The sequence below is a fragment of the Anomaloglossus baeobatrachus genome, chromosome 9 (genome assembly GCF_048569485.1).
Source record: "Anomaloglossus baeobatrachus isolate aAnoBae1 chromosome 9, aAnoBae1.hap1, whole genome shotgun sequence".
NCBI lineage: Eukaryota > Metazoa > Chordata > Amphibia > Anura > Aromobatidae > Anomaloglossus > Anomaloglossus baeobatrachus.
Window position 1 is genome coordinate 158,810,767 of NC_134361.1, and position 14,837 is coordinate 158,825,603.

General features: G+C 44.4%; 1 protein-coding gene across 2 annotated transcripts in view; it reads right to left on the reverse strand.

The window, feature by feature from the left end:
* The window catches only part of GABRA3 (gamma-aminobutyric acid type A receptor subunit alpha3), a 422,933-nt gene that overhangs the window by 130,331 nt on the left and 277,765 nt on the right, over positions 1-14,837 (reverse strand). The window contains exons 3-4 of one of the 2 annotated variants that reach the window (XM_075324027.1): positions 10,327-10,448; positions 3,921-3,988 (exon numbers count right to left, since the gene is read on the reverse strand). In XM_075324027.1, coding sequence (XP_075180142.1) covers positions 3,921-3,988; positions 10,327-10,448 — 190 coding nt within the window. The remainder of the gene's footprint in view (positions 1-3,920; positions 3,989-10,326; positions 10,449-14,837) is intronic. The other variant, XM_075324028.1, reaches the window with a different exon arrangement.

Consider the following 14,837-nt stretch of genomic DNA (forward strand, 5'->3'; position numbering starts at 1 on the left):
TGTATACGGATGCGGCTGGGTCGGCGGGTTTCGGCGCTATTTTTCAGGGACATTGGTGCATTGGGAGGTGGCCTGAGGAATGGCGGCAGAGTGGCCTGGTAAAAAAAATCTGGCCCTGCTGGAGTTGTTTCCAATCGTGGTGGCAGTGGAGTTGTGGGGGTCGCAATTTTCGGGACGTAAAGTGTGCTTTCATTGCGATAATCAGGTGGTTGTGCATGCAATAAACAGCTTGTCAGCAAGGTTTGGACTGGTAGTGGCATATCTGCGGCATTTGGTGCTCAAGTGTTTACTGTGGAATATTCATGTGGTTGCAAAACATGTGCCGGGGGTGGATAACGGGGTGGCTGACGCTTTATCTCATTTTCAGTTCAACAGGTTTCGGGACTTAAGGCCGGGGGCGGACGAGATCGGAGCGGTGTGTCCAGAGGACTTGTGGAGCCTGGTGAGGCAGTGATTGCGGGCTTGATTAGAAATTCGATGACCGAGGTGACTTGGTGCCATTATGCAAAAGTGTGGGTTGAGTGGCAGGCAGTGCTGGGAGCGATGTTTGGCAATAGGCGAGTGGATTATTTATTGGCGCTCTTGGCATTGGTGAGTGAGGACTTTAAGGCTGGGAGGTCAGCATCGGCTGTGGTGCTTAGGGTGGCGGCAGTGGCCTTCTGGTTAAAGGTTAGGGGTGAGCAAGACGTTTCGCGGGATTTCCTCGTGCGGCAGGCCTTGAAGGGTTTTCGGAAAGGGGTAAAGGTGCGGGACACTAGGCGTCCCATTTCGTTGGACTTGTTACGGCGATTGGTGGATGGTTTGCGGGTTCTTTGTGTCTCGGCATATGAGACGGTGCTGTTTGAAACCGCTTTTGTGTTAGCTTTTTTCGGGGCTTTTCGGATTGGGGAGTTGGTGAGCCCGTCTAGGGTTAATGGGGGCAGTTTGCTATCCGAGGGTGTGTTGGTAGTGGGACAGAGAGTGGAGTGTCGGCTCCAGTGGTCCAAAACGGACCAGATGGGTCGAGGCAGGTTGGTAGTGTTGTATGCGGTGCGAGGGGATGAGTTGTGCCCGGTGCAGGTGGTGAGTAAGTTTTGTGGATTGCGGGGCGGTCTTCCGGGCCCGCTGTTACGTCACGAAGACTGGGCTTGGTTGTCTCGTTAACAGTTTGTAGCAGTGCTGAGGAGTTGTCTGCGCTGGGCGGGGGAGCGCCCAGAGGATTACGGGTCTCATTCCTTCAGGATCGGGGCAGCGACGGAGGCTTCTCGTTGGGGCCTTGGAGATGACGTGGTGAGACGGATTGGTCGGTGGGAGTCCTCTTGTTTTCGGGGTTATGTGCGCCCACAGTTGTTATCTCCTTGAGGTTTCGGGTTGGAGTTTTTTGTTTGTGTTGCTGTTGGGGTTGTTGTTCCTTGGTGCAATTTGGAATGGTGCTGTTGTTTGTTAAAGTTGTTTCTTTTATCATAGGAGTGTGTCTGATCTGGATTCTGGGGCACTCTGTCGTTTTCTGGGGGGCCAGTCGGGCTGACGCTCGTCCAAATGGTCGGCAGTTGGGTGTGGACAGATCGCTGGCGTCGGTCAAGTGGATTGGAGTGCGTGGCATGGAATGGAGCAGGGTCGTGCCGGAGTTCGAATATTATTGCAGGATGGACAGACCTCCGAACGTGTTAGTTTTACACGTGGGGGGGAATGACCTGGGTTCGCGGGCGTCGCGCGATCTGATCAGGGACATTAAGATGGACCTCTTGCGTTTATGGACAAGGTATCCGGGCTTGATAGTGGTGTGGTCGGATATTGTGGCCAGATTATGGTGGAGGGGGGCTCGGTCGGTGGAAAAGCTTAATCGCGCCCGGGCTCAAGTGAACAGGGTGGTTGCGCGTTTTGTGCGGAGAAATGGCGGTGTTGTGGTGAGGCACGTGGACCTGGAGTCGCCGAAGTGGCAGTTTAGGAGGAGTGATGGGGTTCACCTTAATGATATTGGTTCCGATTTATGGGCCCTGGGTTTGCATGATGGCGTGGAGCAAGCCTTGGGTGTGTGGCGGGTCCAGGCCACATAAGGTGTCACGTGTCCTGTCCTGTGGCGGGGGTAGGTCTGGTCCAGAAGCGGTTGTAAGGGATTGGTAGCTAGACCGAGAGGCACTGTCTGGGTATGGTGTCTCCGGGTTCCGGTAAATTGCAGGCACAGGGTTCTGCAAAGTTTGGGGGTATTAATCCGTGGGGTGATTAATACCTCATCTCTGGGTCGGAGTGTTGCGGCCAGGGATATTGGCGTAGGAATTGGTTTCTGGATCGGGCCTACATAAGGTTTTCATGTTTTGTTTATTATGTGTTACCTATTATTGTGTGTTTGGGGTCGCCTGTTGGACGGCGCCCCCTTGTGTTAGTATGTTAATAATAGGTAATAAAGGCTGCTGTGGCCAATTTGTTTAACCAAGTCGCATGCAGTCGGTGTGTTATTTTTAGGTTAAGTTGGGTATACTAACCATCACGACCGGAGAATCCTTCCTCAGTGGTCAAGAAAGCCATGGACCCCATAGGGGGGAGGGGCGACATGACCAGAGGGAAGGAAGGGAGTGAGGGGGTTAATAAAGATGAAATAGGGCATTATGGGAGGATATAAGGGGATTGGTGGAAAAGGGTCCCTATAGGGGAGGGGGGGGGGAGTATATAAGTAATGGGGAGGGGTCTTACCTCCCCTTTTTGACTCCGGACGGCGACAGATTCCCGCCCACCCTCCCTTTGTGGTTTGTGAATTCGTTTTGTTTTTTTAGCTATGTTCAAAAAAAAAAAAAAAAAAAAGATTGTTGAAAGGGATGTATGTTTGTCGCAGCAGCGGGGGTAGGTCTGGTCCAGAAGCGGTTGTAAGGGATTGGTAGCTGGACCGAGAGGCACTGTCTGGGTATGGTGTCTCCGGGTTCCGGTAAATTGCAGGCACGGGGTTCTGCAAAGTTTGGGGGTATTAATCCGTGGGGTGATTAATACCTCATCTCTGGGTCGGAGTGTTGCGGCCAGGGATATTGGCGTAGGAATTGGTTTCTGGATCGGGCCTACATAAGGTTTTCATGTTTTGTTTATTACGTGTTACCTATTATTGTGTGTTTGGGGTCGCCCGTTGGACGGCGCCCCCTTGTGTTAGTATGTTAATAATAGGTAATAAAGGCTGTTGTGGCCAATTTGTTTAACCAAGTCGCATGCAGTCGGTGTGTTATTTTTAGGTTAAGTTGGGTATACTAACCATCACGACCGGAGAATCCTTCCTCAGTGGTCATGAATGCCGGAGGTTGCTGGGAGAAATAAAATTGATTTCCTCCCTGTAGCTGGGTTTTCAGTGCGGTGACCACACAGATTTAGAATGCATTTAACTTAAAGATTGACCCAATATCTGCAGGTCAATTGTATTTAGGGGCATAACAGCTTTTAAGATCAAAGCATTAGGTCCTGTTGACTTGAAGAGACTGCAATACTGAAATTCATGAGACAGAGTGAGTTTTGGGACACAGCTCTAGACCCGCCAAGTGTCATGGCGGCATAAGGTGTGTTTAGACCACAGACTCTGACACTCCTCACTATATTTTCTCTGGTGCTTCTGAGTTTCACAGGCAGGCTCGGTTGTCGACCAGCTGTGTGCTCATTAGTGATCGGACTAGCAGGAGTTAATTTCTGCTAGCCTGCTGGTTACCTTTTTGATCACATGTTGTACTAGATCAGGGCTGGTCAGGGCCAGGGGTAGAAAGGCGGCCCATACATTGTCACCATCAGACGTATCTCTGGGATCAGGGACAGCTAGGACCTCCCTAGACTGAGGGTCAGTTTAGGAGCCCTAGTCCCCTCTTATCCACTGCCACCCCATGATAATTGGGCATAATTAATGTAATAAATGTTACCTCAAAATGTGTAAAAAAAACATGGATCCTTTAAGATGTTTCTCTTGGACTACTTACCATATCTGTATCAGAAACTGGGCCAAAACTTGTGACGTATATTTCTGTCTTAACTTCTGTCACTGAATCTAAAAAGAACATAAGCAAAACCATTTTATTAGTTTGCACAATAAGAGCAAAAAAAATAAGAAAAGACCAAGAAAAAATATATTTTTAACTAGTTAATTACTGAAGTTGAAATGAAGATGGCTTCTACAAATGGATAATGATCCCAAACACACATCAGAATCTACAACAGACGACCTCAAAAGGCACAAGCTGAAGTTTTACACTGGCCTCACAGTCCCCTGATCTGAACATCATTGAAAATCTGTGGCTAGACCTCAAAGAGCAGTGCATGCAAGACGAGCCAGAAATCTCACAGAACTGAAAGACGAGCCAGGAATCTCACAGGACTGGAAGACTTTCCTAAGGAAGAATGGATGAAAATCCCTCAAGAATTAAAAGACTCTTGGCTGACAAAGCATTTACAAGCTGTGATACTTGCCATGCAGAGTGCTACTAGATACTTGCCATGCAGGATGCCCAAACTTTTGTATTGCCCCATTTTTCTTTTTTGTTAATTTAAAAATGTAACAGATGAAAATATTTTTTCTTTCCAAAAAATACCAAGGAAACGTGTCATCTTTAACGTTATGACTTTTAAAGATCATTTCATTTTCAACTTGTTTAACTGTTCACAATACCAATAATTTTGACCAGGGGTGCCCAAACGTTTGCCTGCCACTCTAAGGCAAAATAAAAATAGAGGTAAAAAAACCCTGATCCCTCAGGCTATGTTCACATGTAGCATTCTTACACTTTCTCATTGCTATCAATGTTGGAAAAAAATGCAAAAATGCTGAGAATTGGACCGGTGTGCGCACGTGCCCTACATGCATTCCCAGTTAACCTGTGGGGTGTACACAGACCCCAGGAGGAGGAAAGGAAGAAGGAGCACATGATGGCCAAAGGGCAGCAGGGGAGGAAGCAACCTGGCTGGGGCGGTGAGTAAGTCAGCATCCCTGCAGGGACGCCGGCACTACAAGCAGCAAGGACTGTAAAGCTATAATCCCTGCCTATATACCTGTAATCCAAAACCTATCCCACCTTTAGCAAGTATCCCTACAGTGAATGCAGCTAACAACAGAATTAATAGGGATAGAATACATGTAGCCCTGACAAAGGACTTTTGGTTTTAGGTTGCAGCAGCAAGGACTGTAAGGCTATAATCCCTGCCTATACAGTCATATGACAAAGTTTGGGCACCCCTATTAATGTTAACCTTTTTTCTTTATAACAATTTGGGTTTTTGCAACAGCTATTTCAGTTTCATATATCTAATAACTGATGGACTGAGTAATATTTCTGGATTGAAATGAGGTTTATTGTACTAACAGAAAATGTGCAATCCGCATTTAAACATAATTTGACAGGTGCAAAAGTATGGGCACCCTTATCAATTTCTTGATTTGAACACTCCTAACTACTTTTTACTGACTTACTGAAGCACTAAATTGGTTTTGTAACCTCATTTAGCTTTGAACTTCATAGGCAGGTGTATCCAATCATGAGAAAAGGTATTTAAGGTGGCCACTTGCAGGTTGTTCTCCTATTTGAATCTTCTATGAAGAGTGGCATCATGGGTTCCTCAAAACAGCTCTCAAATGATCTGAAAACAAAGATTATTCAACATAGTTGTTCAGGGGACGGATACAAAAAGTTGTCTCAGAGATTTAAACTGTCAGTTTCCACTGTGAGGAACATAGTAAGGAAATGGAAGAACACAGGTACAGTTCTTGTTAAGCCCAGAAGTGGCAGGCCAAGAAAAATATCAGAAAGGCAGAGATGAAGAATAGTGAGAACAGTCAGGGACAATCCACAGACCACCTCTAAAGACCTGCAGCATCATCTTGCTGCAGATGGTGTCAATGTGCATCGGTCAACAATACAGCGCACCTTGCACAAGGAGAAGCTGTATGGGGGAGTGATGCGAAAGAAGCCGTTTCTGCAAGCACACCACAAACAGAGTCACCTGAGGTATGCAAAAGCACATTTGGACAAGCCAGTTACATTTTGGAAGAAGGTCCTGTGGACTGATGAAACAAAGATTGAGTTGTTTGGTCATACAAAAAGGCGTTATGCATGGAGGCAAAAAAACACAGCATTCCAAGAAAAGCACTTGCTACCCTCAGTAAAATTTGGTGGAGGTTCCATCATGCTTTGGGGCTGTGTGGCCAATGCCGGCACCGGGAATCTTGTTAAAGTTGAGGGTCGCATGGATTCAACTCAGTATCAGCAGATTCTTGACAATAATGTGCAAGAATCAGTGACGACATTGAAGTTACGCAGGGGATGGATATTTCAGCAAGACAATGATCCAAAACACCACTCCAAATCTACTCAGGCATTCATGCAGAGGAACAATTACAATGCTCTGGAATGCCCATCCCAGTCCCCAGACCTGAATATCATTGAAAATCTGTGGGATGATTTGAAGCGTGCTGTCCATGCTCGGCGACCATCAAACTTAACTGAACTGGAATTGTTTTGTAAACAGGAATGATCAAATATACCTTCATCCAGGATCCAGGAACTCATTAAAAGCTACAGGAAGCGACTAGAGGCTATTTTTGCAAAAGGAGGATCTACAAAATATTCATGTCACTTTTATGTTGACTTATACTTTTGCACCTGTCAAATTTTGTTTAAATGCAGATTGCACATTTTCTGTTAGTACAATAAACCTCATTTCAATCCAGAGATATTACTGAGTCCGTCAGTTATTAGATATATGAAACTAAAATAGCTGTTGCAAAAACCCAAATTGTTATAAAGAAAAAAGGTTAACATTAATAGGGGTGCCCAAACATTTTCATATGACTGTATGCCTGTTATCCTATGCTATCCCTCCTGCAGCACCTACCCCTATCCCTACACTGAATGCAGCAAACAGTGATATTAATAGGGCATAAAATACATGTCGCCCTGACAAAGGATTTTTGTTTCAGGTTGTAACAGCTTTAATCCAAGCCTCTAATCCAAACCTATCCCTCCTCCAGCAGCTAGCCCTTCAGTGAATGCAGGTAACAGCATTTTGACTCTATGAAAGGACAGTTATTAGGTGTGAAAAAGACTTTTGATTTTAGGTTGCAGCAGTATAACTATAAAAGAAGTGTTTTGCAATAAACCCTACCTTATATGCCTACTTAAATCCCAAACTATCTCTCTTCCAGCAGCTCCCCCTACAGTGAATGCAGTAAACAGCAGTATTAATAGGGATCAGAATTGATGTAGCCTTGACAAAGGGTTTTTGGGATTAGGTTGCAGCAGCAAGGACTGTAGAACTCTAATACCTGCCTTTATGCCTCTAATCCAAACCTATTCCTCCTTGAGCAGCTATCCCTACAGTGAATGTGTGGCACCCCAGTGGTCATGGGAGCCACAGTGGTGTTGATCTCCTCACCGGAGGGCAATGCTATGCCTGGAAGCAGCGGGGATCTCTCTATATCAGGTACAATCACACACAACACTTCCTGATCCAGGGCAGAAGGGGGAGCTCAAGTCCTGTTTGGGGTGAACTACCCTGTGCATTCTAGGCTGGGGAGGGGTTAGAAAGAGGAAACAGGAAGAGGGACCTCAGAACTCTAGTAGCAGTAAAAGTGAACGGTCGCTGTTAGAGACCTGTCTGCAAGCTTTCCGGGACCGAGCGCTGAATCAGGATACCGGGGTCCTCGACTGTCGGGTGCTAATGGCCCAGCAGTAAACCCGTAGGGCAGGAAATTCCACATCTCCTGGCCCATCAGAGACTGCCAAGGCGAAGTAGCATCATAGAGCCTGGGGCCGCAGAAATACAAGCGGGCCCTACACCCGGCTCGCGCTGCCCGCCACAAGGGACAAAGCAAATCACATCTAGGAAGAGGGACGCTGTGCTGCTTCAGGCCACAGTGACCCACAGTTAGAGCGCATTAAGGAAGGCCTCCAACGTACCTGGCAAAGAAGAGATTCCTCACTGCTTCCTGGCTGACTGGACCACTGTAAACTGGGACCATAACATCTGCCTAGTAAAAAGTAAAGGAAACTACTGGCCTGTGTCATCCAGTTACTGTCGGCATCCTCATCCCCACTCCCCAGTGCACAACACCATAGACTACCACCCTATCACCCTCCCTGGTAAACCATTCCAGCTGCGACACCATCCACCCCAGAGGACAGCACCCGCGGCGGCGACTAATCCCTGGCTGCACACCACAGGTGGCGTCACGAAACAAACTACTATTCCATCATCATCCTCCCCTTTTTATTGTACGCCTCGGGGCCACAAAGCCGGGCAGGGCCACCCGTGACATCCCCAGACCCGACATCAAAGGCCCGGCGACGAGTAAAGTTAACCCAATGCCCCGTGGGTGCTAGAAATGCAGCTAACAGCAGTATTAATAGGGCGTAGAATAGATGTAACCCTGACAAAGGATTTTTGGTTTTAGGTTACAGCAGCAAGGACTATAAGGCTCTAATCCCTGTTTATATGCCTCTAAACCTAACCTAATCTATCGCTCCTGCAGCAGCTATCCCTAGTAGAGTGATGCAAGCATCATGCCATCGGGTATTATATAGATCAGATGACACATTGCGGTGAGCCAATCACAGTAATATCAGTAGCCAACAGTCTATGGCCTTATCGTGACTGGCAGGCAATCCCTTCATGATCAGTGGCTGAAAAATAGCCGCAATACATGTGAGGTGGGGGCTCAAGCATTGCACTCAAGCACCAGGGATACTTGATTTAGTATCGAGCATGCTCACCCATCAGTAATCAGTACAGATTACATATTACACTGTCAGCACTGCTACACCCTATATCTTGCACTACATTTCACAATACAACAGTGCGACTAGTGTGTTCAGGGGCAGGAACATGACTGTAGGTCACCCCCTTGCAGTATCATGAATTCACAGATGTGCTGTCTATATTGTAAGAGAAGATGCTTCATCACTGTGCCCTCGGCATACAAAATGATCCAAAACACACATCTAAGGTCACTGCTGTATTTCTGAAGAACAGGGTGAAAGTGATTCAGTGGCCAGGTGTGTCTCCTGATCTGAACCAACCGAACATCTGTGGGGAGTTCTGAGGAGACAAGTTGTCATCACTCTCCATCCAGCATCCAGGCTCTAAAAGAGGTTGTCCTTGAAGAATGGAAAAAGATAAATGTTGCAATATGTCACCAATTTACTCATTCCATGCCTAGAAGACTTGGTGCTTTAAAATCATGAAGGTTATACAAATACTAGATGTAGTAGTTTTTGATGTGGAGTGTATCCATTTTTGCATTGGTGATTTTGAGTAAAAAGATTTGGTGATCAAAAAAATATTAATATTACTCTCATGTCATGCATTAAAAAAAATGTTCTATGAAACTCAGTCTTGTCAACATTTTGGAAATTGTTCTTGGGTTCAGTGAGAGCTTACTTTTCAAAGGGGATGTACTCATTGATGCCTAGCACTATAAACATATGTGATTTAGCATTAAAGGGTAAAAGGGCTATCCTATAATGACAATAGTTTTTACAAATTGCAGTATCTCCATAACTATTATTAATGCACAATACAAGCCCATCATAAAGTCTTTCATGTAAATGTGTGTGTATCTTCATCTCCTTCTGTCCCTTTGGGCAACCAAGTTTACAGAGCTGAATGGGGGTCCTATACTTATCTGATAAAACTATATTTCCTAGCAGCACCCAACTTCTTCAAAGTGCTGCAGGCTTTTTCTCTCCTATGTGCTTCCCGAAAGAGATAGCTAAATCTGGTCTTATGCAATTTATATTTAGAGTGAGATGCCCATTGATAGGTTTGAATGTAGTGACTTTCATCCATTATTTGATCAATATTCATTGTCATTTATAAACTCAATATGTCACTGGTAGTTCCTGATCCTGAGGATCTTCAGAGCTTGATCATGTTCACCCCTGAATGCATAGGAGAGCTGAGAATAGCTGCTACACACAGCAGTCAGGGCAATAAGGATAATGTGAGAGGACCTGTGGGATAATGTATTAGACCGGGTCATACGTGCACCTGTCTTTAATGCGTTCTACAGGGTCATTAGGTGCAAATGCAACTGGAATCAATGGGCTCTTTAGGATAGCATAGCTGAAATGTACTACAACCCGGATTTCAGATGATTTATTATACAGGGTTGTTAGGTAATATTGGCACACATAATTAAATTTGTATAAGAAATCTGAGACCACATTATGAGTAACCCTTTAGGGCTAGATTTACACTCAGATATTGCTCATCTATCCCAAGCACTAAATTAGGGTTTTGGTTGGAATCCCTGAAAAGGCAGGATTTCCTGAAAGAAAACCCCATTCAATTCAATGAAGTAATAGATCTACCATAAGTAATGAACCAAATCCTTACCCCCTAGTCCAGGTCTTAATCTGTTGTCATATCCATCAAGAAGTCGGTCCAGGATCCTGGTGAATAAAGTGATATTGTCCTTACTGTCATCAACAACTTCAGGAGCATGTTTAGGTGACAACCTGTGCAAGAAACCAGAGCGAGAGTCAGAGCTTCATCATAGCTGTGCAATTTTATGGCACCTTCACTGGCATTGTCCTTTTCCTAGTTTTTATTATAACAGTACTTAAAGGGAACCAAACATCAGGATTTTGGTATATAAGGTAAAGCCAGTGCAGTACTGCCACTATCAGGCACAGGCTGTACATACCATTAGTGGGCAGCTCGGATGTTTAGACTGTGAAATCCAAGTTTATAAAGTTTGAAAATTCATCCACTTTTTGATTGACGCGTGCACCTCTGCTGATAAAGTCCGGGCGGGTTATGCACATGATTCCCGCCCCCCCGCCTGTTCCTCCCTCTCTCTGGCTGTATGTAAATTTCTCTATTCAGAAACACGGCGTCGGTGTTGGCGCCAGCGCATAGCGCTTATCTCCGGCATCGTGTTTCTGAAGCCCGCAGTACGTAGTATTGTGCATGAGAGGGCGGCGCATGCGCCCCTCGCTTCTTCAGATCTTGTTGTGACCGCGGGAGCATGCGCGGTCACAACAGGACTGGAGAACAGCTCATCTTACTCCGATTAGCTGAAGCAGACGTCTGCTACGATATCGTCTGGTGCAGCTAATCGGGAAGATCAGCTGTTCTCCAGTCCTGTTGTGACCGCGCGCGCTCCCGCGATCACAATGAGATCTGAAGAAACGAGGGCGCATGCGCCGCCTTCTCATGCACAATACTAGATACTGCGGGCTTCAGAAACACGGCACCGGATATAAGCGCTATGTGCAGGCGCCAACTTCGACGCTGTGTTTCTGAATAGAGAAATTTACATACAGCCAGAGAGAGGGAGGAATAGGCGGCGGGGGGGCAGGAATCATGTGCATAACCCGCCCGGATATTATCAGCAGAGGTGCACGCGTCAATCAAAAAGTGGATGAATTTTCAAACTTTACAAACTTGGATTTCACAGCCTAAACATCCGAGCTGCCCACTAATGGTATGTACAGCTTGTGCCTGATAGTGGCAGTACTGCACTGGCTTTACCTTATACCAAAATCCTGATGTTTGGTTCCCTTAAATGTAATGGCATCAATAAAATGCCATTGTTGTATCATAGTAAATACAACCGCTGCTGTTTTGCATGTCCTTCACAATTTCTCCCTGCACAGAATACCTACAGGGCCCCAACAATGACTGGAGCTACCTGAACATATCAGCATCACTTTGTTTTTACATAGAAAAACATACAGTATGTTTTTTCTATTCACAGAATAAGTCATCAATATCAAATCAATAGGGGTCTGGAAACCAGAATTCCAACCAATCAGCTGTTATTTACACCGTTTGATGTAAACACCTTAAACGGAGCTCCTATCAAAAGAATAGGAACAATTCTGCAGTACTCAACAGCGGCTGAAAAACATTAAATGGAGCTGAACTTTGCAACTTCAAATAAGGTCTTTACGTTCAGCGGCCACTGGAGCAAATAGCTGATCGGTGAGAATGTCGGGTGTCGCACCCTAACCAATCTGATATTGACGACCTATTCTGTGCATCAATTTGCTGAGCAGACAAGCCCTATAAGGATACAGTATAATTACTGTAACTGATACCCTTCAGAATTTCCATCTACACTTGTGGGTGGCAATTCTACAGTTTATTACAGTAGCAGCAAACTTAGAGAAATATACTTTTTTTCTCCACTTAAAAGTCACTAGTTCTCTTCCTCCAACCTCACATGGTGTCATGATGACTCTGTAATAGAGGAGAACCGGTGCTCCTAAGGTGACCCTCAAGCTAGGGAACCCTATGCTATTCCTAATCTCAGGGATACTCCAAATGATGGAGATGCCTGAGTCTCCTTCCTGGTCCTGCTCCTGACCAGTCCTGGATGGGTATGGAGTGTGTAGAAACCCACAGATAAAGACAGACAAGGGAAAACCAAAACTCAGACACACAGCATGCACACAAGATAAGACAATAGGAGATTAGGATTCAGGAGAAAAAACAAGAGCAGGAAGCAAGCTACAAAACAACATTAGTAAACTCCACAACCACTTCAAACAATAAGCACAACTTAAGCATAACTTTCACCAAAGAGTCACCACACTTCACAGACCAACATAGTATAAACTATAGCTGGCATGGTTAGTAGGATTACACCAACATAAATAGGAGTGGAGAAGATGTGATAGGTTTCCCCACAAGATGTGATTAAAGGAGCAAGCAGACTAGCAGAAATTAACTCTTGCTAGCCTGCCTTTGAATCAGCACACAGCAAGAGGACACCTGAGTCTGGATGTGTTGATCCCACCAGAGAAACAATCAGGCAGAGTGTCAGACTCTGCAATCTGAACAGATCCCAATGCCACCATAACAGTCGGCGAAGTTTGTACAAAACTCTGTGGGACATATGCACTCTAAAAAATTGCTAAAATGCGGCCTTTCTTCAATGAATTGCAAGCACAGTGAGGTGTCAGTTTACATCTGTATTCTGAAACCTATAGAGGGAGGGGAGCAAAGTAAAAGAGGGTCAGAAAGGCACAGAGACTGAGCTGCAGCTTAGGTCCCCTTCACACGTCTGTGTTTCCGCTATATGTGGCATCTGTACATATGACTTTTTTGTCAGCACAGATGACAAGATGAAAAGGGCCAAAACAAGTGTATGGATAGGTGTAAACATGTACAGAACACATTATGTTTGGAGAAAGAAAAACACTACATGACATCATAAAAACCTCATACCACCTGTGAAACATGGAGGAGGTCATATCATGGTTATGGCCTGTTTGCTTCATCTGGTACAGGATATTTGCTTCAAATACAAGATGGCAACATGGTCTGAACTGCAGAAATGATCTGCTATATGTGGTCTAATATTGAGTAATAAGACTTTCAGATACCTAATATGTTATAATTTATACTACCGTAGTAGGAGATACATGTGATTTAACTTATACATTATGGATGCCTATTTAATATGATAGAACTAAATCATACCCGGAGTGAAATACAGAATTAATAACACAGATGATCTAGGGATTGACAATTTGGGTTAATGCTCCTATACCTGGGAGGATGCTTATTTTTGGTTTCAATTTAAATTCTGAACCACTCAAAATGCATAAGACTTCAAGAACCACTGTGACATGTTTTATGCTTGTTTAAATAGAAGATGGATGCTCAAGAAGTGTTAATTGTAATCAGGCACAGCTCTGCAACACACCAGATAATACTATGAGATGAAAGCTGCAGCTGCAGAGTTGTTTGTAATGAGACAAAGCTCAGTTCTGCTGCAGAGTGTTAGTTATAATTATAAACGGCCTTGCGATAAGATCAGGAGACCAGATTGTCAGTCATTACATGTCTCACACTGGTAGAGCTCCTTTAGTTTCAAATAAGCTCTGAAGGAAGATTTTCGGGGAGATCTGTGTCTGGCCCAGAGATCTTAATGATTGATTTACATATTTAGAAAAAGGTGGATTTCTCGGGAATAAAACATCAGATCACAGTTATCAGGGTATCATTTTGTTAAACTTTCTATGACCTATATGCTTGTATAGAAGGCTTAGAGGGAACGGTCCTGCTGACAAGATTTCCTTTAATGCCATTTATAAAACAAAGTATTTGAAGACATTGATGAGCAGATTTTCTTTTTAGATTTGATATACTCCATACAGCAATTTAATCTAGGGTATGATTTTTTTTTAACGTTTTTTATTAGTTTTTAATGTTACATAGTAAATTATCCTATTTAATATATCGTATAATTCACAGGTGCATAAATTCAGCAAAATTATGAATTTCTTTAGGGGTCTAGGTTCAAAAATAATTTAGGCGTCTGGTTGGGATCTGATTTTATTTTAACTGCCATCAGTAAAACAACATATTAGTACATCAGGATTGAGAGTACTTTACTGCGTCCCAAGATACATCATACCATTAAACTGTCATCTTGTGAAATGACATGGTGACAGCACTGTGATTAGAAATGTCATAGACAGCTTCCAGCCAATGCTGAATATGTAAGATCGTAGGGTCAAGTTATGTTAGGTAGCATTGCTATGAATAATATTAGTAACAATTTATTAGAAAATACAATTCACAGCCTGTTTTATTTTTAATGTAGAGATGTGACATTTCAAAGTAATTGATCCAGTAGAGCAGCCCTGATCAAGCACGGACTGAATGTGTTGGTGCAGCAGTACAGCACAGTAGGAGTACAGAGAGTTGATGAAGCTAATGACAACTGAAGGCTCAGGACTGGAATCACATGAGCCATTGAAGCAGAGTTGTACAAATGTCTACTGGTGATGCAGAGTGAGTTCTCGGCAATAGTGATGGGCGACCACTAAACTGCTTAGGTGCTCGGTACTCGAGTTGAGCAATTTGTAATGCTCGAGTGCTCATCTTGA